Here is a 22,995-nt window from a genome sequence, read left to right on the forward strand (position 1 = left end):
ACCAGATTTTTTTCACTAGACCTACTAAAACTAGAAAACTAAAAAAACATTATACGCAAAAAAAGAGGTTGTAGAACCCAACATGTACACAACACTGTGACAGAAGTGGCAAGAAAATCAATCAAAATACTAATAATAATCACAAAAGGACAGCAAAAACTAGCCCATCACTCTTTCCCAGGGTGACGAGGCCGTGGATTTGGATTCAAGCCAAAGCTTCAAGCCCTTCTGTTTAACACACATAACATTTGCGGAATCTGATTCACATCAATCCTTTGATTTCGCAAGAAGTTCATTTCGAGCGGCGTTTAGCTTAGGGGAAAGATCCCTGCACACACGAATGCCGCTCCCCTTCAATTTACGAACTGAGTTGAGAATCCTCTGAATGTTCTGTTCGTTTACAACCAAGATAAATACAGGTGACGGACGAGGCCTTCGATTAGTAACGTTGACGTGGCCTGACAGACGAGACGGAGCATTGGAACCACCGAGCATGCGGTAGCACTTCGTAATCTGAATGGGATCGCTTATCTCCATTGTCAGATAAAAAAATTTCACATTTTCTTCAACTGTTTGAGACGGTCGCTCAGTAGGCATGCCATGAATTAATAAATTCAATTTGCGGTCCTTGACATCACTTTCCTGTACCTGATTCTCCAGTTGATCACACCTTAATTTTTGATCCTCCAACTCCTTTTCCAGTTGCCCAATTTTTATATCTCGATCGGAGGCATCCTTTTTTAGCGTAGCTTTTTCCCTCGTGAGGGACTGAATGGACCTGTTGATGTCTATTGAGAACGTATTACAGGATCAAGTTTTTCCGTTAAAATCTTCACTGCTTCATCAAAGTTCTTTGTTATACTGACATAATGATTGCAATAAAGCCACTTCCTTATTGATTTAATGCAGCATGTAATCATGCACAGGTAAACCGTAAATCTCCGGGCGAGCCAAAACCAGTTAGCTATTTTACTTTGCAATGCAAACTTGATTGAATAAAATCCAGTCAAACCAGTCCAATTAGTTTTATCCTTTTTAGACTAAATGGTCTTCACACCACGAACACGAATGAAAGACTGATCAATTTTGCATTGTGTACAATTTTTATCATTTGTAAATCAAACTCATGGATACATTACAACAGGATATTTGGTATTAATAAAGCATCTCCATAATAACTACCTTAATTCTAAATATAAGACCAAGACTAACTAAGCGGAATTATGTCGTGCAGACATTAGGAAATCAATAGGAGATTCAGACCTAAACAGAGCGTTGAATATTTATGAATTCTCAGCAAATAGTCAAGATGGAGGTAAACAAGTATATTTTATCAACTTTACCTCAGTGGGGGCAACCTGCCTTTAGACAGCAATAAAAGCCAATAACCCCAACGTCATAAGGGAATTGTTAATTTATGGGGCAACCCAAACCTACAGAGAATTATTTAATAATTGTAATAATCAGACCTCTAACATTTACCAAATTGTTAGCTATTTAATAGAAAAGTGTTCCTGTTATCACCAACACAACACTATAATGAGTGGTAGACTGAAAATTCTTAAAATATTACTGATTATGTATATCAGTAATAATAGGAGTTTCAGACCTAAACGGAACGTTGAAAGAATTACCTTTACCTTAAAGCCTCAAAAAATACTTAGCATATTTAAAAACAAATATTTATGAATTTCCAGGAGACAAAGTCGAAATACAATTAGAAACAAATATAGAAAGCAAAAGCTACCCCCGTAACCGTAATCCATAGAATTATATGCATCAAATATTAAGACATAATTTAGATCCAACATTTTTAATTCCGAAAAATCGTACAAAAAAAACAATAACAAATAATATTTAAAACCGTTGAGCTTTCCTACATCAGAAGAAACCCCGTAAAAAGAAATCATTAAAACACACAATATTTAGGACCAGGCACAAAAAAGTTTAATCCGATTGTATCAAACATAACAATCGTGGGAAGGTTATAAAAACGTAGTAAACAAGATCAAACAACAATAATTCAATAACTTTGACATAAATCAAATAAGGCACAATTAATACCCCAGCGGTTTCTTTATTAGAGAATCCTCTATAAACCTGGCTATCAAAAAGGAACAACCCTCATGCGATAAGAGAACTCTTGAGATTTGGAGCCAAATCAGAGCAAGATCTTTTTACAAACTGCGAAATCTTGATTAATTTTCATCACAAAATATTAGAAATGATTGTACAACACCCACGAGTAAAAACATTTTTACAAGATAATCCAGAATGGTTCAAACAATATGAAGAGTTTTTTTTTAACAAAATAGTAAGATTACGTACTGGAAAAAAAAATAAGAAAATTAGAAAAAAAATAAAATCAAGAAAGGGATAAAAAATCTAAACAAATCAAAACAATGCCTCAAGATACCTATCTAAACGCAGCCAATTCTATAATACGGAAATTCAATATATATAAACTTGAACCATAAGAAATATATTTTCCATGGCATTTGGACCTCTTCAGAATCTTAATGGATCAAGGGGTGCAAATAAACCAAAACTCAAGATTTGGTGACAATGCATTAAATGTTATCTTTTAAATGTTAACTTCTATCGATAAATAATTTCAACAAAACCTATCAATTAAAACTCCACCATTACAATTTCCTTAAGGAAATAATAACAAACATGTTCAAATCAAACTATTTTCTCTGCAACATAAATGACGATTATGTCTTAACTTTTGGGGAACTATTTAATAGCTAAGCTAATTTTAACTATAAGACCAGTACCCCTAAAAAACACCTAGAACAACTCAGCAGATTTGTTCCAAAGCAAAGAATTGGGAATCAATAGGAACCTCAGACCTAAACAGACCGTTCAAAGAACGGTCTGTTCTTTGAATCTAACAAAATATTAAGATTACATACTGAAAAAAAATAAGAATATTACATAAAAAAATCAAAATCAAGAAAGGGATAAAAAATGTAAACACTAAGAAAATTAATGCCTCAAGACACCTACCTAAACTCAGCCCATTTTATAATACGGAAATTCAATATATATAAACTTGAACCATGAGAAATATATTTTCCATGGCATTTGGACCTCTTTAGAATCCTAACGGATCAAGGGGTGCAACTAAACCGAAACTCAAGATTTGGCAACAACGCATTAAATGTTATCTTTGGCAAACTTCTATCGATAAATAATTTCCACAAAACCTATCAATTAAAACTCCACCATTACAATATCATTAAAGAAATAATAACAAACATGTTCAAATCAAACTATTTTCTCAGCAACATAAATGACGATTATGTCTTAACTTTTGAGGAACTGAGGAACTATTTAATAGCTACGCTAATTCTAACTATAAGACCAGTACCCCTCCAAAACACCAAGAACAACAAAGCAGAATTGTTCCCAAGCTGAGAGTAGGAAATCAATAGGAGCCTCAGACCAAAAGAGAACGTTCAAAGAATTACCTTTACCTTCCAACCTAAAAAATACTCAGCAAATTAAAAAACAAATATTTATAATTTTCCAGAAGAAATAGTCGAGATCAAATTTGAAACAATCTTAAAAAGCCAATGCTACCCCCGTACCCAAAATGCATACTATTATAGGCGTCATCTCACACTTGCACAGAAAGTCTCATTAGCCAGACCATATCTGCCGTCCAGAAGGGACCCCATGTATATTTTCAGAATATAGAGCAAGGAATGGAGAATAAATAACGCTAACATCCCCGTAAATGTGAAAAAGGATAGATTTCAGATAGCAATAATCACCATAGGTGCGGCAAGGTATTGTTTAGCACCGGCAGCTGAAAAATTCAAGAGGTACAATTTTCTATCCCAAAATTGTGAACACTATGTGAAGTGGGTGGCTTTTTGCAAAAACAGATTCAGGACAGGAGGAAATGAAAAACACTTTAAATTCACATCACCAAGGCCATGTCATCAAGGCGGATTTTTTTTTGAAAACTCATGCTGGAATCTTTCTAATTTTGAAAATTTATATCATTAATATAATTTTTTTGTGCCAAAGAAAAGAAAAGGAATTGGGTAACAAGTATGATAAAATAGTGGTTAAGGCAGTAAAGTATTTAAAAACTGGTACGCTGACTAAGGCAAATGTATGAATAATGGCAGCTATCCGTTATGTCTACTCGTTCTAAAAAAAAGTCTTAAGCCCCAGGACATGGTTGTCGATCTATTAAGAACCATCCGGAAGTGAGACGAGAAGAGAGTAGTCCTCCCCAAGTTTGTAATCTATGACCATGACGAGATACCCATACTCTCAGGGGAGGTAATAGCCACATTGATTCGTCAGGTCAATAAGCTTCATTCTACTGTTGGCGATCTTATTGACCACCTAAACTTTTTCAGATAAGCAAAAAATAAGGCCAGTGTGACGTTGGGTCCAAAACCAACAAAATCTCAGAATAGAGCAAAACCGCCATACTCTAAATATTAGGTTTTATTGGGTAAGACCTCCTGATAAGAAATTGAAAGTTACTTCATTTGCCCGATTTATGGGTCAGATTTATGTGCTGAAGTAATTGTTTAGTCTAATAGTCTGTATTAAATCGAATAACAAGGTCAAAATGGGAAAATTCAGGTTCTATTTTTTCCAAGGTTCTTACTCTCCCCCTCCATCCACTCGTCTAACTATTGTTGAATACGATCCTTTGTTTTTATTTTATTCCTTTAATATATTCTTAAGAACTTTCTTCTTTATTTTTAAGAAATGAAATGGGAAAAAACACTACCACTGCGATAACATATGCGAATTTCCTATGTGAGAGCAATCTCTGTGTGAGATTTTGGATGGGAACACTTATTATCAAACAATTACAATTACAAGCAATGATAAAATCACAAAGACAAGAGCTTAAATTTCAAGCCAATATAGAAGATGTAACAATGGAAACACAGAGGACAAAGGTAATATATGTAAAACTTGTACTTTTGTTAAACATTGGGTTTTATTGGGTAAAACCTCATGATATGAATTTGAAAGTTGCTTCATTTGCCGGATTTATGGGTCAGATTTACGTGCTGAACTAATCGTTTAGTCTAATAGTCTGTATTAAATCGAATAACAAGGTCAAAATGGGAAAACCTTAGCTTCTATGTATTCAAGGGTTTTGACTCTTCCCCTCCATCCACTCGTCTAACTATTGTCCATCTAACTGGAGCAATCCAGAGATTCTGGATAGAAACACTTATATCCGTTATTCAAGCCAAAATGGAATATATATTTATGGAAACACAGAGGGATCAGGTAAGACATCTAAAACTTGTACTTTTACTAAATATTAGGTTTTATTGGGTAAGACCTCCTGATACGAATTTGAAAGTTGCTTCATTTGCCAGATTTATGTCTCCAGATGAGAACAAAAAAGTCGATTTGAGTGAATAGTCTCTGCGACTCTGTCATAGATGATAGTTAGAAAATACTAGCTGAAGAGAGAATTATGACGAGCTGTGGTTTAAAATTATACAATATACCGAGGTTTTGATTCGTTATTGGCTGGATCGTAGACGGCAATGGTATACTCCGACACAAATAGTAAGACATCTAGACCATGTACTTTTATTAAATATTGGGTTTTATGTGTAAGAGTTCCTAATACGAATTTGAAGTTGCTTCATTTGCCAGATTTCCGTCTCCGAATGAGAACAAAAAGTCGACTTGAGTGAATAGTCTATGCGACTCAATCACAGATGGTAGTTAGAAGACACAGCCCAATTTGTCTGCACATTTCTGGAGAAATTGAAGACTTTAGTAAGAAGTCGGTATTATGCAAAAAACCAAATTATTATATCGTTAGGTATGCCTCTGATCAAGGGGCTTTAGCCAGGGCTAAGAATTATGGAAAACATACTACAGAATGTGAAACTTAATCATCAGCGCTGCTTTCTATTTACTGTACATAATAGAAAGCTATTTAAAGACAGTATATGATGAAATTAGCCAGTCAATTATGAATGTTCTGTCATCAAAATGTTGCGAACCCATCCTTTAATCAAGAAACTTTGGATTCCGACTTTAAGCTTATATTAGTTGACTTATAGCCCTCTTAAAGTTAAAAAATTTGTACATACCGTTTCAAAGTTCAAGCATTTTAGAATTCAAAAATTTATGACTCTGACATCTGAAATGCCATCGTATAATTGTTTAGATGCTCTAACAGATAACAGGAGGCGAACCAAAGAGCAGAGGTCTTTTCATAAAATCTTCTTGAAACTTGAATTAATTGAAATAAATTGCAAAGAGCTAATGAATTGATACTAATACTAGAGAACCACTAGTCTGCTTGAAATTACAACAAACTGATATAAAATCCTAATTCTAAGGAATTGAGGAATTAAGGAAAAAATAATTAAGGATATTAATTCTAAGGAAGAACTTCGGAAGAAAATGCCTCGTTAACACTAAATTTTAATGATACCAAAACACATGCTGACAATTAGACTGAAGTCCACTTAAAGTCAAACTTGAATACCTGATTCTGTAATTCAGAAAATCTGTCCTAGCCAATACGACCCACCGATCACTACTACCCGAACCAGCCCCTCCCAATTGTCAAACTCGGTTACAAAATAAACTTCTACCCCCAAGTGTATGAACTAATCGTTGCGTCAACTCATTTGTGTCTTTCTTCCGATCAATTTTCAATGCTGAGTCGTATTGTGTGATTTTTTTTTTTAAAGTATGATTTTATATAAAATAAAATGGATTTAGCTATGCTACGATAGCCTTTAAATGTACGGATCCCTCTCTCTCTCTCTCTCTTTCTCTCTCTAGTCAGAACGAGCTTTTTAAATTGCAACAGAAGAATGGAATTAAAATGTTGAAGGATTTCATCAACAAATTAAAAAAACAGCTTAAGAGCCCCAATTTTATACGAAATGATCCTATAGTTCCAGCTCGCCACAAGTCGACAATAGTTTTTCTTAAAAAGCACTTTGTGGATATGGATGAAGACAATGTGAATTGGAATTCTGACCAGCTGTGGTTCGAAATTATACAATGTACCGAGGTTTTGATTCGTTATTGGCTGGATCATGGGAGCGATAATGTCACTCCTTACTTTCAGAAAAAAAACTTGTTTTTTTATTTAATTAGCTAACACAATGATGGTAATTTATTGTTAGTTTCTATTATTCGTGTCAGAAAAAATTTATTTATTAAAAAACCCTACTGATTACACACTAGAATAGAATAAAGAGTATTTCCCCTTAGTAGCAAAGTCACTCCTTTTTGTAGAAACCGAGTCTCAAAGCGATGAACATCGGACGAACGACAGAGAGTATAGAATCAAACTGCTCATGGATTTCTTTGAGGAATTAAAAAACATCAGTCCCAAAATTGTTGAAATTGTCCTTACATGACGGAGATAGTAGATTTCATTAAAGTTGAACTTTTGGACAAAATGTACCCATCTCTTCTGCATGTGGATAATGAAAGCCTCTGGTTTTTATGGTAGACCATACCATACTTTTCATCCATGGTTACCTGGATTATTATCATAATAAGATGGTGTGGTTGGCTCGGAAGCCTCGGACGGAAGTGGTAAGACATCTAGACCTTGTACTTTTATTAAATATTGGGTTTCAAGGGTAAGACTTCCTGATACGTATTAGAAAGTTCCTTCATTTGCCCTTTCAGGCAGTTTTGTTTTAGGTTAAGTCCTGGTTGAACTTCACTGAAGTCTCTGACTGTTGGAAAAATTTCCATTTTAGTTTTATTGGTCGTTTCCTATTGTAAGTTACTCTTCTTTTATATGTCTGTATTTTTCTTAGGACATCCCTAGGACGTAGGGCCTCGATTTTCATTGAAATCAGATGTCCACTGTCATACGAAAAGAATTCCCTGTTGTTCTTCTTGTTTTTGATGTTTGTGGTGGAATAATAGCATCGTAGTTTATTTATTGAGACAAAGCTAATTATTTCTCAGACGGTTGACCGGTTTTTCTCAAACAGAGCAAACATCTTGAGTGATGCTGGGCTAGCACAAAAACACCAATAATTCTCTAACGTCTAGAAATAAAAATGAAGATTTTGACTGCTTTGGCTTTCTATGCCTTTGAATACCAATATCATTTTGTTTTGATTGACAAACACGACTTCAATTTCCATGATAAATGGCTTAAAACAACCTTTAAAGGAGGCAACTGAAATTTAAAAATAAGTATATGAACACTCAGGTATAAAGGAGATAACGAGAAATTTTATCAGTCCTGTGTTTTTAATATGTTTGAATATATCAATCTGTTTCAATATGTTTGAAGACAAACGTTGCGAGACAAACAAGGATTGTTCTTCTGAGAAGGCATGCAAAAATCAAATTTGTATCAATCCCTGCTAATTTGAGAAATGTGGCCTCAATATCATCTGTTCAACTGTTGACCATGTTACAACCTGTAGCTGCAAATTTGGGTATGATGGAAACCCATATTATTGGTGTAGTAAGTACATACTGTCTCTTATGCCTTATCGATTGGTAAATTCGTGTGCTTTTCCGGCTTACGCAGGAGAAGGCCCATTTTATGATTTGACAAATCTTATGTGACAACTAGAAACGACGAGAAGTAAGCTAAAGACTCTGGAAGGAAAATTATTATTTTGCATTTTAATAGATTATTAAAACATTCTTTAAAATAGTATTTAAATAAAAAAAAATTAAAAACTAAGATTTAAACAAAACTACTATTTAAATATTACAAATATTCAAAAATAATTATTTATTTTACAAGTTAGAATAACATAGCAGCGAGACAGTCAATTAATCGAATAATTGCTCCATTGCAAGCAGTAGCATCTTTTCAGTTAAGTTATATTTAATTTGTGTTTATTATTAGTCTCCCACTGAGTAGGTACATGGCACGTACAAAAAGATCACGGCTTGATCTCTTTGCGGACAACTAACCCTTCCAAATATTACAGCTTGTTACTATGTTGCAAATCTTTTCCCTGTCATTATTAGTATCTCCCAAGACTGATCATTAGTAGTATAGGCCGTAACATCTCACACGACAAGGATAGGCTTTTCAAGCCCCACCCGCTCCCAACCCCAATCCACCAATCAACTGTCTTCCAGATGCAAGTGACGCAACATTGCGATGTCACAACGGTAGGTATTTACGAACCTGGTGGTTATTACACAATATAGTCTAGAATAGTAAATTTATGAATTTTAATTCTTTTTAAGCTAGAAAAAAAAATATTTCTAAGAGTAGGTCTAGGTTTTTCCTAGCTTCCAATATGGCATAAGTATCTAGGAGGTATAATTCAGCCTTTACTAAATGATCCTCCCTTCTCTACCCCTTTTCCTCCATCCCGCATTACTCTTAATTTTTATTTCTTATTCTTGTATTAATAATTAAAGGCATAGAAAAATTACGTGTGACCCGACACAATATTAATTTAAACTAGATTCTACGCAGATAGTGGTCGATCCAGGCAATGCTTAATTGTTGTTCATGCGTTTGTTTCAACACAGCTAGCGGTGAAATACCGCTAAAAAATTTTATTGTTGATACGTTGGTTTTATTGTGAAATGTGGGTTTACAACACTTTTGGATTAGACTGTGAATACAAACACACACCTATGAATAGATTTTATTCAAAAGAGGTAAGTTTTTTTTTACATTATGTTTTCTAGTATAGGTAAGTTTTAGAAAATTATGCTGTACTTCAACTAGTACCTGTAGTTAAAGACTTACAAAGTCTGAATAGAGAAATCTACCTAGGCTAGATACAGCTTGGACTATATTTTCTAGATTGGAATAGCATATCCAACTCTTCATACCGGACTTGGGTTCGAGCCTCCACTAGAAAAGTACGTAAAAAGTCCAGTTTTCAACCATTTATGTTTATACTTTGTTGTCTCAAATGTCTAACTTTCTATAAATACATTTTTGAGTTTAAAAATTTTTATTGAACAAAGCTGATAGATACAAAAATTTAACAAGAAAGCGATACTTGTTCAGAATGCTCATCAATACAGAACGGAGACAATACTTTAAAATCAACATTAAAGAATTTCACAATAATATTCTCACTTAAAAAATCATTCCACAACGAATTAGGTGTAAAATTTTAACAATACTTTGAAATGAATAACGACGTGACTTTAAAGATGCAATTAGTGACTGTTTACAGAACACAGTGTTATACTATATTGATAAAAAAGAAAGACAACCTCAAGAAGTTAGAGCAATTATTCAAAAGCGGAACAATCTTTTAATCCATTGTTGTGAAGACTGCAAGAACTTTCTAAAGGACATTTACAAACAACACTTTTTTTTCTTCAGAGAACTGGATATAGATAATCTATAAGAGGAGTGGATAATCTTGAAAAGTGACAGTTTAAAGAAGAAAAGCAATCAGTCAACATGTTTAAAACTGAAACACCATTTCGGATGATTATTGCTGGCCCATGGATGTCGGGGAAAAGTGTTTTCATATCTAAATTAATTCAAGAAAACGAAAAACTATTTGAAAAGCCTCCAAGAGAAATTTACTATTGTTATCGAACATGGCAGACAATATATGATAAAATAAAAGAAGAAATGCCATATGTCCATTTTATTCAGAACTTCGAGATTCTTGAGAAACAAGTCAAATACTTTAGTGATTTTTGATGACCTTGCAACGCACATGGAAAAGCACTCTGAAAAGCTGTTGGATTTACGGACAGTCGAAACCCATCATATGAACATTTCAGTGATACTAGCATAGCATAATCTTTTTCAACAAACAAAAAGTATTCGAACGATAAGTTTAAATACAAATATATTTGTATTATTTCGACAAGCACGAGATCAATCCTCTATTACAGCTTTAGGGAAACAAATGTTCCCAGGAAACGCTCGCTATTTATTGGACAGCTATAAAATGGCAACCGATAAACCTTTGGGATACCTATTTATAAATTTGAATAGCAAGGATAGAAATCCTATGCTAAAAAGTAACATTTTCGAAAAAGGAGCAACAGTATATCTACCACACGCATTGAAAAAGTGACTCTAGTCTTGAATATGGAACGAATGAAACAACTTCATCCATTTGTAGAGATTTTAGCTAAAGCTAAACCCAAGCTAAGACGTGCTTTATTACAAAATGTGGACAAGGATATTGTGAAAGCATTTTCAGAACTTTGTTTAAATATCGCCAATTCAAACATTTCGATGCCATTGTGTCAAAAGAAACGGTGCAGTCAACATCGTAAGATTATCCGTGATTTATCAGTTAAAAAGAAGAATATTAAACAGAAGCGCCGGAAATTAGTGCAACAAGGAAGTTGCTTTTTCGGTGTATTATTACCAATTATTGGAAGTTTAATTGGATCTCTACTTACCAGAAATGGCAGCATTTCGACCGTAAAAGCTCATTCCACTGGAGACAGCTATTCAGCCAAGACAGCGTTTTGAATATGAGATAACGATTGAATAACGATTCCATATCTGATCCTGAAAAATTAGTTTTATTTCAATCTACGATGTCTCGCCTTCAAAAGTATCGAAGTGATATGACAAAACCAATTAAAGTGGATATTGTTTCAAAACCTAGCCTACCCTCAGAACCGCAACCCAACGGACCGCTAGTATCACGACTGGACTCAACCGCGGTAAATCAGAATCCGGGCCTGTGCGCTGCGCCGGTAAATCAAAATCACGGTCCGGGCGTGGCGGAACCTTTTTCACCACAGGCGAGCACACAAGAGTATGAAGGTCTTTTTGAGAAGCTCCCTGTATCCTACCGACAGTCTGCACAATTATTATATCATCACTTGCATGAACTGGATGGATTTGAAAATGAACGTGAATTTAACAATATAAAAATTCACGATAAGCTCTATAATGCAACAGATTTATTAACGGACCTGATTTCAAATAGGAAGTCACGATATGCTATTGATTCAAACATTTTAAACTTTTTGGCTGACAGCAATATCCCCCTCAGTCTAATCAGAAATAAAGGCATTTTAAAAGACGTGCAGAATTTAAGAAGAATCAGTTCAGAACAAGTCACTGAAAGTGATGGATCTTTTGCAAGTGTTAACTCTACAGTTCTCGAGTCACCAAGCCAGTCACCAATCAAATCGGGACAACGATTCAAGACTGGTACTTTTAGAAGTCATTATCGACGACCATCAAAAAGCCCAACACAGATTTCGTTACTAAGGAAATGACAAAAACGTAAAAGCAAGTTTAGGAAAATATTGGCAATTTTGGCACTCTTTCCTCTTCACGCCGTCTTGCATTGGCTGCAAATACATCTCAACAAGAAGCTCAAAAGTTTTTGGAAAAGCAAGAGTCCTATACTTTGCATAGGAGAGCTGTTAGACTGAAACATTTTAGAAAAACTATAGAACTCTACCCCTTTGAGATTGCTCAAGCAGATTTAATGAGTTTGGATGAATCTTATGCCAGGCATAATGCACCGTACAAGTTTTTACTGGTCATTATTGATGTTTTGTCACGCAAACTTTTGTAAAGCCATTGAAAAGTAAGCATGGAAGTGAAGTTGCAAAACAATTGGAGCAAGTGTTTTCTGAACAGACATTTAAAAAGATTCACATTGATAGAGGAAAGGAATTTTTGAATCCAAGTGTGAAAAAGACTCTTGAAAAGTATCAAATTGAACTCTATCATACCCATAGTCATCTGAAAGCTACAATAGTTGAAAGAAGCATGCGTGCACTTCGTTCTCAGCTAAGTGCATTTTGTACTCATTTTAATACATTTTCTTTTGTACCAAGACTTGACTTAATTGTTTGTCAGTATAATAATTCACCGCATCGTAGCCTTGGAAATTTAGCACCGAATCAAGTAAACTTGCAAAACACACCTTATATTTCAGATTTTATGTATGGAAAATATGAAAGCAAGCAGAAAAGGCTTAGGAATCAATTACAAGTTGGACAAACTGTTAGAATTTTATGTGGTAAAGGAACCTTTGAGAAAGGACAGTTTAATTTTAGCCAAGGGATTTTTCGAATTGCTAGCGTTCAATCCACAGATCCAGTCACATTTAAATTAGTGGATTTGTCAGATGAGCCTGTTCTTGGATGTTTTTATCAGAGTGAACTACAAAAAGTTCAAGAGCCCGATGAATACGTTATAAAGTACTTAGACGTCGAACATATCGTGGGGTTACACAGTTGCTTGTCCTTTGTCTAGGATACCCCACCTCTTTCAACACTTGGATAAACGCAGATCAAGCTAGAAATGTCAATTGAATCGTTCTATGTTTCATTTAGTACGGACGTCCCAGAGCCTGTTTATGATCAAACAAACAAGATTGCAGATTTCCTGACAAAGCTTAACCCCCCTATTGTGCTTCAAGGATCAGGATGGAAAATGGCCTTAGTATCCCTCCATTTAACCAACTCTTTCGATTCTTTGAGACAAGATCAAGACTATTTTTTCAAATTGTTTCGATTTGTTGGTGATACCCAAGACCCAAGCAAACATCAAGGCACTAAAATAACGCTTCCAAAGAATAAGCGGTACAATACAATTCTGGAATTTATCCAAGACATGGATAATTTGGTTTATACCGGCAAAGACTCGGTTAATTTTCACTACAATAAACTATACGATCGTATCTATATACTAGGACTAAAAGTCGGCGAATCCTGCTATCCTAGTGATGGTTTGCGAGAATTTCTTGGATATAAAGAAAACATTATTGAGCCAGAACCGGATAATAATTTTCACCAGACTTATGGCATTGGCATTGGTTTGTCAAAGCTGCAAAATTCTCTGAAACCAATTCAATACAATGTTGATCGTCTGAGTGATCAGTTTGACCAAATGAAACTCTCAAATCAGCTGGTCCTATTTGGTTTAAAAGAAGACCCTTATCCAGAAGCTTCTGAAAGCAGATTCCTTGGATTTTGCAGTACTAGATTTCCTGGTATTCCTGTGACCCAGAATGATATAGTTTCTGTTAGAAGGATTGGTAAACAAGGCTCAGGTTTGAAACCTCGTCCACTTGTTGTGGTATTTTGCAGTTCTAGAATGCAGCAGCTCATTCTTAGAGAAAAGAAATGTTTGCAAGGTAGTGGTGTCTTTTTTTCTGAGTCGCTCACAAAGTCTAGACTTCAGCTACTTAATTATACTAAATCAAAACTTTGGAAGAGGTCTACATGGTCTAGTGGAGGAGAAATACTCACAAAGCTTTCTGATGGTAAAGTGATTACTGTCAAAGAGGCATCTCAAGTTGATACTCTCTATCAGTTAACTACAGCTCATCCAAGTCCATCCAAGCCCCTCCCAGGACTGAAATAAACCATTTCTTTTTTTTCAGCTCTGTTTTGTAAATTTATTTATGATCTAATAGTTTTTCTTATGTTTGCATAATGTTGCATAATGTTTGCATTTATGTCGTTTTACATTATTCATTTAAGTGGATTTGCATTTTTTTTTTGCCTTTGTCCCTGTACTTGTTTGTTATTATTTTTATTCCCTTTGAACCTAGTGGTTTATTATTGTTCTTTGTTCTTGCAGTTGTTTTCTCCATTGTTGCCTATATGTCTTACCTTTCAATCCACCCTCTCTTACTTCAGCCTGCTTGTATGGATATTGTGTTCATTTGTAAAGTTAATGTATACATTTGTCATGTGTAGCATATATGGATGATTTCTCCTTTCTTTTGAATTCTTCTATTCTTAATTCAGTTATATTTGATCAACCTAGTAGTGCTGGTAGACAAGAGGCACACACTTTTGACCCTCTCCTTGAATCTAAGGTTAGTTCTAGCTGCAATTATCACACCACCATTGATTATTGTGATATCATTATGCCCTCACTCTGTTCAAATAGTTGCTTTAATGTATTTTGTTTGAATGTGCGTGGAATAAGAGATAAGTGGGACAGTCTTAAATCGTATTTGTGGTCTAATAATTCTTGCCCTTTTGATGTCATAGGCTTGACAGAAACATGGTTATCTGATAGTGATAATTTTACAGCTTATGATATGGATGGTTATATTGCTATTCACGTCCCTAGAATGGTAACAAAGTGTTCTGGGGGTATTTCTTTGTTTATAAAATCTAATATTGAATTTTGTAGAAGATCTGACCTTGAATCCTTGTTTACATCAGTGGTGTCTAATAGTAGGACAGTTTATTCTCTTGTCATTGATCTGAAAAGCCAGTTTGCATGTGATACTGTTTGTTTGTTTTATAAGCCCCCTCCTTTTCCAACAAATCTGTTCTGTGATTTGCTTGATCAGCTTTCCGGTGTGGGGACTTTCTCTAAAAAACGAATTTGTGTTTTGGGAGACTTTAATTGCAATATGTTAAATGTTGGATTAAATGATGAATGTGACCATCTTTTTGATGTATTTTCTTCTTCAGGGCTACTTCCTTCAATTTTTTTTCCTTCTCGCGTTGACCCTTCAAGAAATTCTGCCACTTTAATAGATAATATTTTCACTTCTCATTCTCCTAATTTGAAGTTCTCTTCTGGTCTTGTTTTCACTGATCTTTCTGATCACTTTCCTATTTATCTATCACTATCTGTGCCTAAAACTGAGATTACTGTGGATGAGAAAGGTAAGTCTTCTTTTAGAACTTTTACAGATAAAGAAATTTCTAATTTAATACTTGGTCTTCAGAGTAATGATTGGTCTAGTGTTCTTGAAGCTAATGATGCTGATTGTGCAACTAGATTATTTTTGTGTCGTATGGGAACTCTGTTGGATAAGCATTTTCCTCTTAGAAATAAGCCAAGGAATTTTACACCCAAATGCCCATGGATGTCTAGAGGTCTGATCAATGCAACCCATATGAAGGCGTCTTTGTTCAAGGCCGCATGTAAAAGTAAGACACAGGATGATCTTTTGAAGTATAAACATTACAAACATGTGCTCACTTCTTCAGTTCGTTTAGCAAAAAAGCTGTATTTTTCGCGTCGAATTAATGAATGCAAGGGGAATTTGCGCAAGGTTTGGACTGTAATTAACGAAGCTCTCTCTCGCAAGAAACTCAAACATTCCTCCCCATGTCTTTATAGAAATGCTGATGGATCTGTTGTGGACAAAAAATCCTCAGCGAGTGCCTTCAATTCGTATTTCACCACACTTCCTTCAGTTCTAATTCCACCCCCGAGTAGAGTAAGTTTTTTTCCTTTGGCAGAGAAGTCTTTTTTCCTTTCCCCATGTAGTACTACTGAGATTTCTAGTATTATTTCTCAACTTCCTAGCAGTCGTTCAGTTGATAGTTTTGGTTTGAGTAATAATGTCCTTAAAAAAATTAGCCAGTTTGTTTCTCATCCGATTTCACACATAACTAACCTCTCTCTCTCTTCTGGTATTTTCCCTCATTCATTTAAAGTTGCTACTGTTCTACCTTTGCACAAAAAAGGTGATTCGTCTCTAATTTCAAACTACAGACCTATTTCTCTTCTTCCCGTCATCTCAAAGGTTGTTGAAAAAGTAGTGTATCGTCGACTCTCTTCATTTGTATTTAGTACTAATTCGACTGATGGAAATTCTCTCATCACTAACCATCAGTATGGTTTTCGTCCCTCATTCTCTACCTTACATGCACTTACTGATGCTACAGAGTTTGTGCGTGTTAATCTGGACAAGGGCTTGTGTGTTTTGGGTCTATTTCTTGACTTTTCAAAGGCCTTTGATATGGTTGACCACAATGTTCTTCTGTCTAAACTGTCCTTATTTGGTGTGCATGGAGTCCCACTAGAATGGTTTAGGTCCTACCTCTCAGATAGATCTCAGTATATTTTGGTTAACCGTATTGAAAGGTTAGCCTGTATTGAAAGGTGTCCCACAAAGCTCTGTGCTTGGACCACTTTTATTTCTAATCTACATTAATGATCTTGTTGATGGTCTTCTCCCATGTTTACCCTGTTCTTTTTGTTGATGACAGTAACTTTTTCATTGCTGCGGTGGACCTGCCATCTGCCACTTCTATAGCTCAAGGTCTTCTTGATAAAGTAAAGGATTGGTGCTGGTCAAATGGTATGGCTCTTAACAGCCGAAAGAGTGCCATTATCAACTTTAGGACACCTTACCGTATGAGAGACGTACAGGAGCCAATCACTCTGACTTTTGGGAACGATATTATACCACAAGCTACTATGGTGAAATTTCTTGGTGGGTATCTTGACTGTTTTCTTTCTTTTAAACCGCATACAACTCACACCCGTTCCTTAATCCTCCGCCAGTCTTCAATGTTGCACCGAAATAATTCATTTCTTCCTCCTGATATTATGGTTTCTCTTTATTATGTTTTTATTCATCCTTACCTTTCTTATTGCTGCTCTGTCTGGGGCAATACTAATAAATCTCTTCTCTGCTCACTTCAAAAAGCCCAAAATAGGGCAGTGAAGGCTACTTTTCTTCTCCCTCGGCCTTACCCTTCCTCTGATCTTTATAATGATACTGGAATAGCTCCGCCGGATCATATTATAGGTAGAAGTACTCTTTATTTAGCGCATTCTGCTTTTCTAGGTAGTCTTCCGCCGACCCTGCAGCAGTTTTTCTCAAGGACAGGCTCAGGTAGGTACTTTTCTTCTTTGCGTAATTCTTCTCGACGATTTATTTTACCAAAACGATTTTCTACAGCAGCTCAGAGGTCTCCTGTATATCAGTCAATTCTATTATGGAACTCCATCCCTTCGGATGTCCCTCTTTTTCTTTCTGCAATGGCATTATTTCGTCAGGTCTTTCCAGTTCAATGATTTTTGTCTCTCTTTTTAATTCTATCCCAATTTGTATGTCACTTCTCTTCTTTTAAGATCATTTTTAGCTATATGTTAAATCTCCTTCTAAATCTTCTATCTGTTAAATGTCCTTGTCTTGTTCCAATGTTTTTTTTTTGTTTTTTTTCTTGTATATATTTTATAATAGTGTTTTATTCTTGTTCTCTGTGGCCCATTATAAGCAAAGCTTCTTGGGCCTATTAACTGATTTACTTTTGTAATAGTTTTTCTTTTAGTATTAATAAATTGATTGATTGATTGATTGAAGGACCATTAGTCCCAGGGCTTTACTATCAGTGGAATTCAATCTTTGTGTACACGGACATTGTTCAGCGTTCACGTATTGAAAATACATCTGCTCCCATCTTAAGAATTCTCCCGAGAAAAACGACGAACGAGGAAGTGATTAGCTATTCGTTCCAGCCACTTATTTATTTAGATATAAGCAGACAAAACATTGAAATTGTTCATTTTAGTTTTAGAACTGAAAAGAATAACATCATACCCATTTATAGAGGACTAATCTCGCTTACAGTCGAATTTAGAGAAGATGAATAGCCGTAGACAATTTGTTTATCCCTCTGTAGACTGTTTTGTGAAAACAATACAAAATGGAGGTGGAATGGATTACTATCAAGGAAAAGCTACACCAATGGTTGGATATGGTGCCTTTAGCCAATTTTTTGGGAAAATGATGCGATTTGCCATACCTCTTTTAAAAAGATTTGTTGTTCCTGCGGCGTCTGATGTTGTTGGCAATACAATTAATGACTTTGAAAAAGGACAAGATTTGGTTCATCCTTGAAAAAAATATACGAAATAAAGTACGTGACATTACGGAAAGTATGAAACAACGTGGAAGTGGTATAAGTAGACCACGCAAACGAAAATTGATCAGTTTGCAACGATCTAAGGTGAAAGCAAGACCTTTCCGGAAAATTAAGCGCTCAAAAGCAGATTTTTTGGCGAAAAATGAGTTTCCTTCCAACCGAAGACAGTGTGCCCTCAGTTAGTTCAGCCATCAGCTATTTTCAAAGCCCAAATGTTGATGCATCTGTCAAGTCTGCATATTTTGATCCAATCTACCCAGTAGTCCCTTTATCGGATGATTCACCTATTCACTTTCACTTTTCAAGTAACGAAAACTATTATTCTGACATGCGAAACAGTATTTTAGAGTTAAAAGTCAAAGTTTTTGAATCAGATGGAAATCCTGTAACAGATAGCGACAAAGTTTCATACGATGATGGGGGCATAATGAATACTTTATTCCAAAACATTCAAGTATTAGTCAATGATACGCTTGTATCGAGTGGTAATTCGTTAAGTGCCTACACTTCATTCGCATCGTATACATTATTAACGCCAAACAGTACAAAAAAGTCGCGTGGTTCAAACTCTGGTTTCTACACAAAAGAAGATGGTACTTTGGATGCTAAATTGACGGTACTCGCCACAAAAACTTTACACCTTGCTGCGCAACCATCGCACGATTTCTTCCAGTTAAATCAATTTATACCGCCTGCATTAAAAATTGATATAAAGCTTTTCCCATCATTGCCTAGATTCGTTTTTCAAAAACTCGAAAAAGCTGCTCCTGATGTTACACTTACAATAAGTGAAGCAGTTTTAAATATCCGAAATGTAAACATTGTATCCTCGCTAGCATTGGCAGTAGAAAAGGTTAAAGCAAGCGGAAGTAACCTGAAAATTATGATTCCAAAACTGATACCTACAGCAAGAATTATTCCAACTGGAAGTCTCTCTTTTGCTGAAAGTTCATTGACGACATATGGACATCTCCCTTCAAAAGTTATTCTTGGCCTTGTAAAAACATCGAATCAGCTGGGAAGCAACGAATCCAGCCCGTTTAAATTTAAGCTTTTTCAAGTTCGAACCTTGGCTTTAGCGTTAATACAAAAGAAGAAAAAAACTAAAAAAGGTAAGAACTACAAAAAAACTAAAAAGAAAATACAAAAAAAATAAAAATGCTAAAAAACTAAAAAAAATAAGGTAAAAAACTAAAAAGAAAAAATAAAAAAAAATAAAAAAAGGTAAAAACTACAAAAAAAACTAAAAAGATAAAAAAACTAAAAACTAAGAAAAAAACTTAAAAAAACTAAAAACTGAAAAAGAAAAAAGGAAAAAAACTGAAAAATAATGGAGAAAAAGAAAACTAAAAACCGGGACACAGGGAATATAAATGACGACCGGGACACCCAAAGAGAAATTACAGACTGGGACACTGGGACAATAATAACAACCGGGAGATATAAATGACAACCGGGACACTCAAAGATAAATTACAGACCGGGACACCGGGACACAAATGACAACCAGGACACAGGGAATATAAATGACTACCGGGATGCTCAAAGAGAAATTACATACTGGGACACTGGGACACAAATGACGACTGGAATACTGGGAATATAAATGACGACCAGGACACAGGGACACAACTACAAGGGGGCTACCGGGGGCACAATAGCATGCCGGGGGCATGTAAAAGAATAAACACTAAAATATGAATATATATATATATATATATATATATATATATATATATATATATATATATATATATATATATATATATATATATATATATATATATACTCATATACATACTCATATATATATATATATATATATATATATATATATATATATATATATATATATATATATACTCATATACATACTCATATATATATATATATATATATATGTATATATATATATATATATATATATATATATATATATATATATATATATATATATATATATATATATATATATATATATATATTGTATAATAAAATTTTGAAAAAAATCAAATTAATAAAATAATAAATTTTAAGCTTAACCAAATACTAATGAAAATTAAATGGTAAACCCTTCTCTTACTCATCCACAAAAACCAATTAGGCTATATTAAATAAATATATATTTCATAATTTTAATCAAATACCTTTAAATAAAATAATGTGAAAAGGTTACTACTTTTAACTAAATTAAGAAAATTTAAGTAGTATGCCCCTAATGGCATTTACCACTGCCTTACCTCATATTTTCTTCAATTATTTTATTAAACAATAAAATAGTTTTCTCTTAACTGATGTTGCTAATATCAGAAAATTAGACAAAAAAAAGGTAAGTGTGGCATTTTCAATTCGATGGAATAAAGTAAAGAACGCATCTTTTCTTTAGGTAGAAATACATTACATATTTACCTCTGCAGAAAGCAAAGGTTAAATTATGGCGTATAAATTTTGTAGTTAGCGCAAAGCAAAATCTATTTGGCAGAGTTTCTTAATGCAATTACCTAGCCTGTTGAAGCCGTGCCTTATAAAGACGGTATCTTCGATAATATATTCTGGGAGTGTTTGTCTTTAGATATAATATGTAAATTGTTTAAAATTATTTTAGTTTTTCTTTCGTAAATAGTAATCTTACACAATAATTCCCTTTTAACTTTTCAAATAAAATAATCTTAAGATTTATCATTAGAATATTTATTTCAATAGATAGAAGTGAACGAAAAAGTCGCTTTTTTGAACTATTTATTATACTGTTAATATTATAATGTATGGCGTTGTAAGTTAATGTCTCCTTTTTTCGTTCGAATAGTATGGCTATTCGTGAATTTAATCTTCAGGCTTGGACCTTTTTGAATTTCGGCGTATTCTTTTAAGTTCTTTTCATTCTTTGTCTGGTTGTTAAAAGGACTGCAAGTACTGTATTTTCCTTACGAGTTAAGCATTAACTTAAAACAACACATTTGATCAATTTCTCCCGAAGAATGGAGAGGAATATTTTCAGCGATTTTCAGCCTGTAATAAAGTGGACAAAACCAGCAATGAATATTAAATTTTCGTTGTAATTTTCTTATCAATAATTGATAACAAGATCTTGTTAAAATTTTTCCTTTTTTATTTTTATTTGAGATTATTACTTCACCACAAGCAAGTTGATATTTTAGGGTATTTGCTAATTTTAAGCCAAATCTATATGTATGAGGTTGCGCAAAATTTAGATTGTAAACTTAGTCGCGCACTGCTCTGTGGATACTGTTAACATGATGCAGATCTGAGCGCATATGCACATATGGAAGCAGCGAAAAAATGATCTCTTCATTACTTTGGGAGCAAAGTCAAAAGAACTTAATGAGCTCATTTATGCAAATGTCCCTGAATGACAGGCGTTATTCGGGGATCATTACTCACGGTTTTGAAAAACCCCATCATGCACAACAAAGAGCTTTCCTTCCATGTGTAGAAGGAAAAGATGTTAAATTTGAAGCCAAATCTGGCAGTGGAAGAATCACTGCAGCTTCACTTTATGCATTAAACCAAATTGAGATACTTGATGGATAATGTCAAGTTGTGGTCATGACGCCTTCTTATCAAAGAGCAAAGCAAATAAGACGCCTTATCTCAGGTTTTGTCCTCTATATTAAAGCAAAGTATCTCGTTAAACGTCCCGAAAATGAAACCAAAAAATTAAAGGCTTCCAAAGAGTCCAGCCTGCATATCTTTGTAGGAACTCCAGATAGTATTTCCTGCATGATTGGACAGGGTGCTCTGGATACCGAGAACTTTAAACTGGTTGTACTTGATAAAGCGGGTGAGATGTTGTCTCGGCCTCGGGATTTTTGCAATCCAATCAAGGAAATATTTCGTAGCCTGACTAGTAACAATAAGCAAGTTTTCCTATTGACGTCTACTATGTCCGATGACGTCGAAGAAGTCACCAACCCGTTTATGCAAAATCCCATCCATATTTCTGTGACGGAGGAGAAGTTGTTTTTTAATAGTATCCCCCCTCCCTATATCTGGGCAGTGAACGACGAAGGAAGATTGCAGACTCTTGTTGAACTCTACATGAAATCTACTAAAACCTGTTCCCGTCTTGTAATCTTCACAAGAGATACTCCCGGCGTTGAATTACTATGAAAAAGTCTTACTGCCAGGCGTTTTGCTTTTTCATCCATGGATGACAGTGTGGACAAAAAAAGCGCAAGAAAAATATGAAAAAATTTAATTCTGGAAAATGTCGTTTGCTAATCACAACGGACTGTTCGGATTGCCAACTTAAAAGGTTAAATATGACGCATTTGATCAATTTCTCCCGAAGAACGGAAAGGAATATTTTGAGCGATTTTCAGCCTATAACAAAGTGGACGAAACCAGTAGTGAATATTAAATTTTTGTTGTAATTTTCTTGTCAATAATTGAAGACTTGTTAAA

The 22,995-nt window shown here is 34.5% G+C and overlaps 2 protein-coding genes and 1 long non-coding RNA gene across 3 annotated transcripts in view; 2 read left to right on the forward strand and 1 right to left on the reverse strand.

The window, feature by feature from the left end:
* The window catches only part of LOC136033923 (uncharacterized), a 59,122-nt gene extending 47,530 nt beyond the window's left edge, over nt 1-11,592 (reverse strand). Inside the window, exon 1 of the long non-coding RNA XR_010619060.1 lies at nt 11,365-11,592. This is a non-coding gene — a long non-coding RNA (uncharacterized LOC136033923). The remainder of the gene's footprint in view (nt 1-11,364) is intronic.
* A 1,108-nt stretch (nt 11,593-12,700) lies between these two features.
* Nucleotides 12,701-13,189, forward strand: LOC136033486 (uncharacterized). Its single transcript, XM_065714232.1, has one exon. The coding sequence runs from the start codon at nt 12,701-12,703 to the stop codon at nt 13,187-13,189; it is 489 nt and encodes a 162-aa protein (XP_065570304.1).
* An 8,948-nt stretch (nt 13,190-22,137) lies between these two features.
* On the forward strand, nt 22,138-22,701 carry LOC136033487 (eukaryotic initiation factor 4A-like). The gene has a single exon (XM_065714233.1). The coding sequence runs from the start codon at nt 22,138-22,140 to the stop codon at nt 22,699-22,701; it is 564 nt and encodes a 187-aa protein (XP_065570305.1).
* The last annotated feature ends 294 nt before the right edge of the window (nt 22,702-22,995 follow it).

The sequence above is a fragment of the Artemia franciscana genome, chromosome 12, assembly GCF_032884065.1.
Source record: "Artemia franciscana chromosome 12, ASM3288406v1, whole genome shotgun sequence".
Taxonomy (NCBI): domain Eukaryota; kingdom Metazoa; phylum Arthropoda; class Branchiopoda; order Anostraca; family Artemiidae; genus Artemia; species Artemia franciscana.

Coding starts and splice junctions, on each gene's coding strand:
- LOC136033487 (XM_065714233.1), top strand. CDS start 22,138: ATGACGCCTTCTTATCAAAGAGCAAAGCAAATAAGACGCCTTATCTCA.
- LOC136033486 (XM_065714232.1), top strand. CDS start 12,701: ATGCGTGCACTTCGTTCTCAGCTAAGTGCATTTTGTACTCATTTTAAT.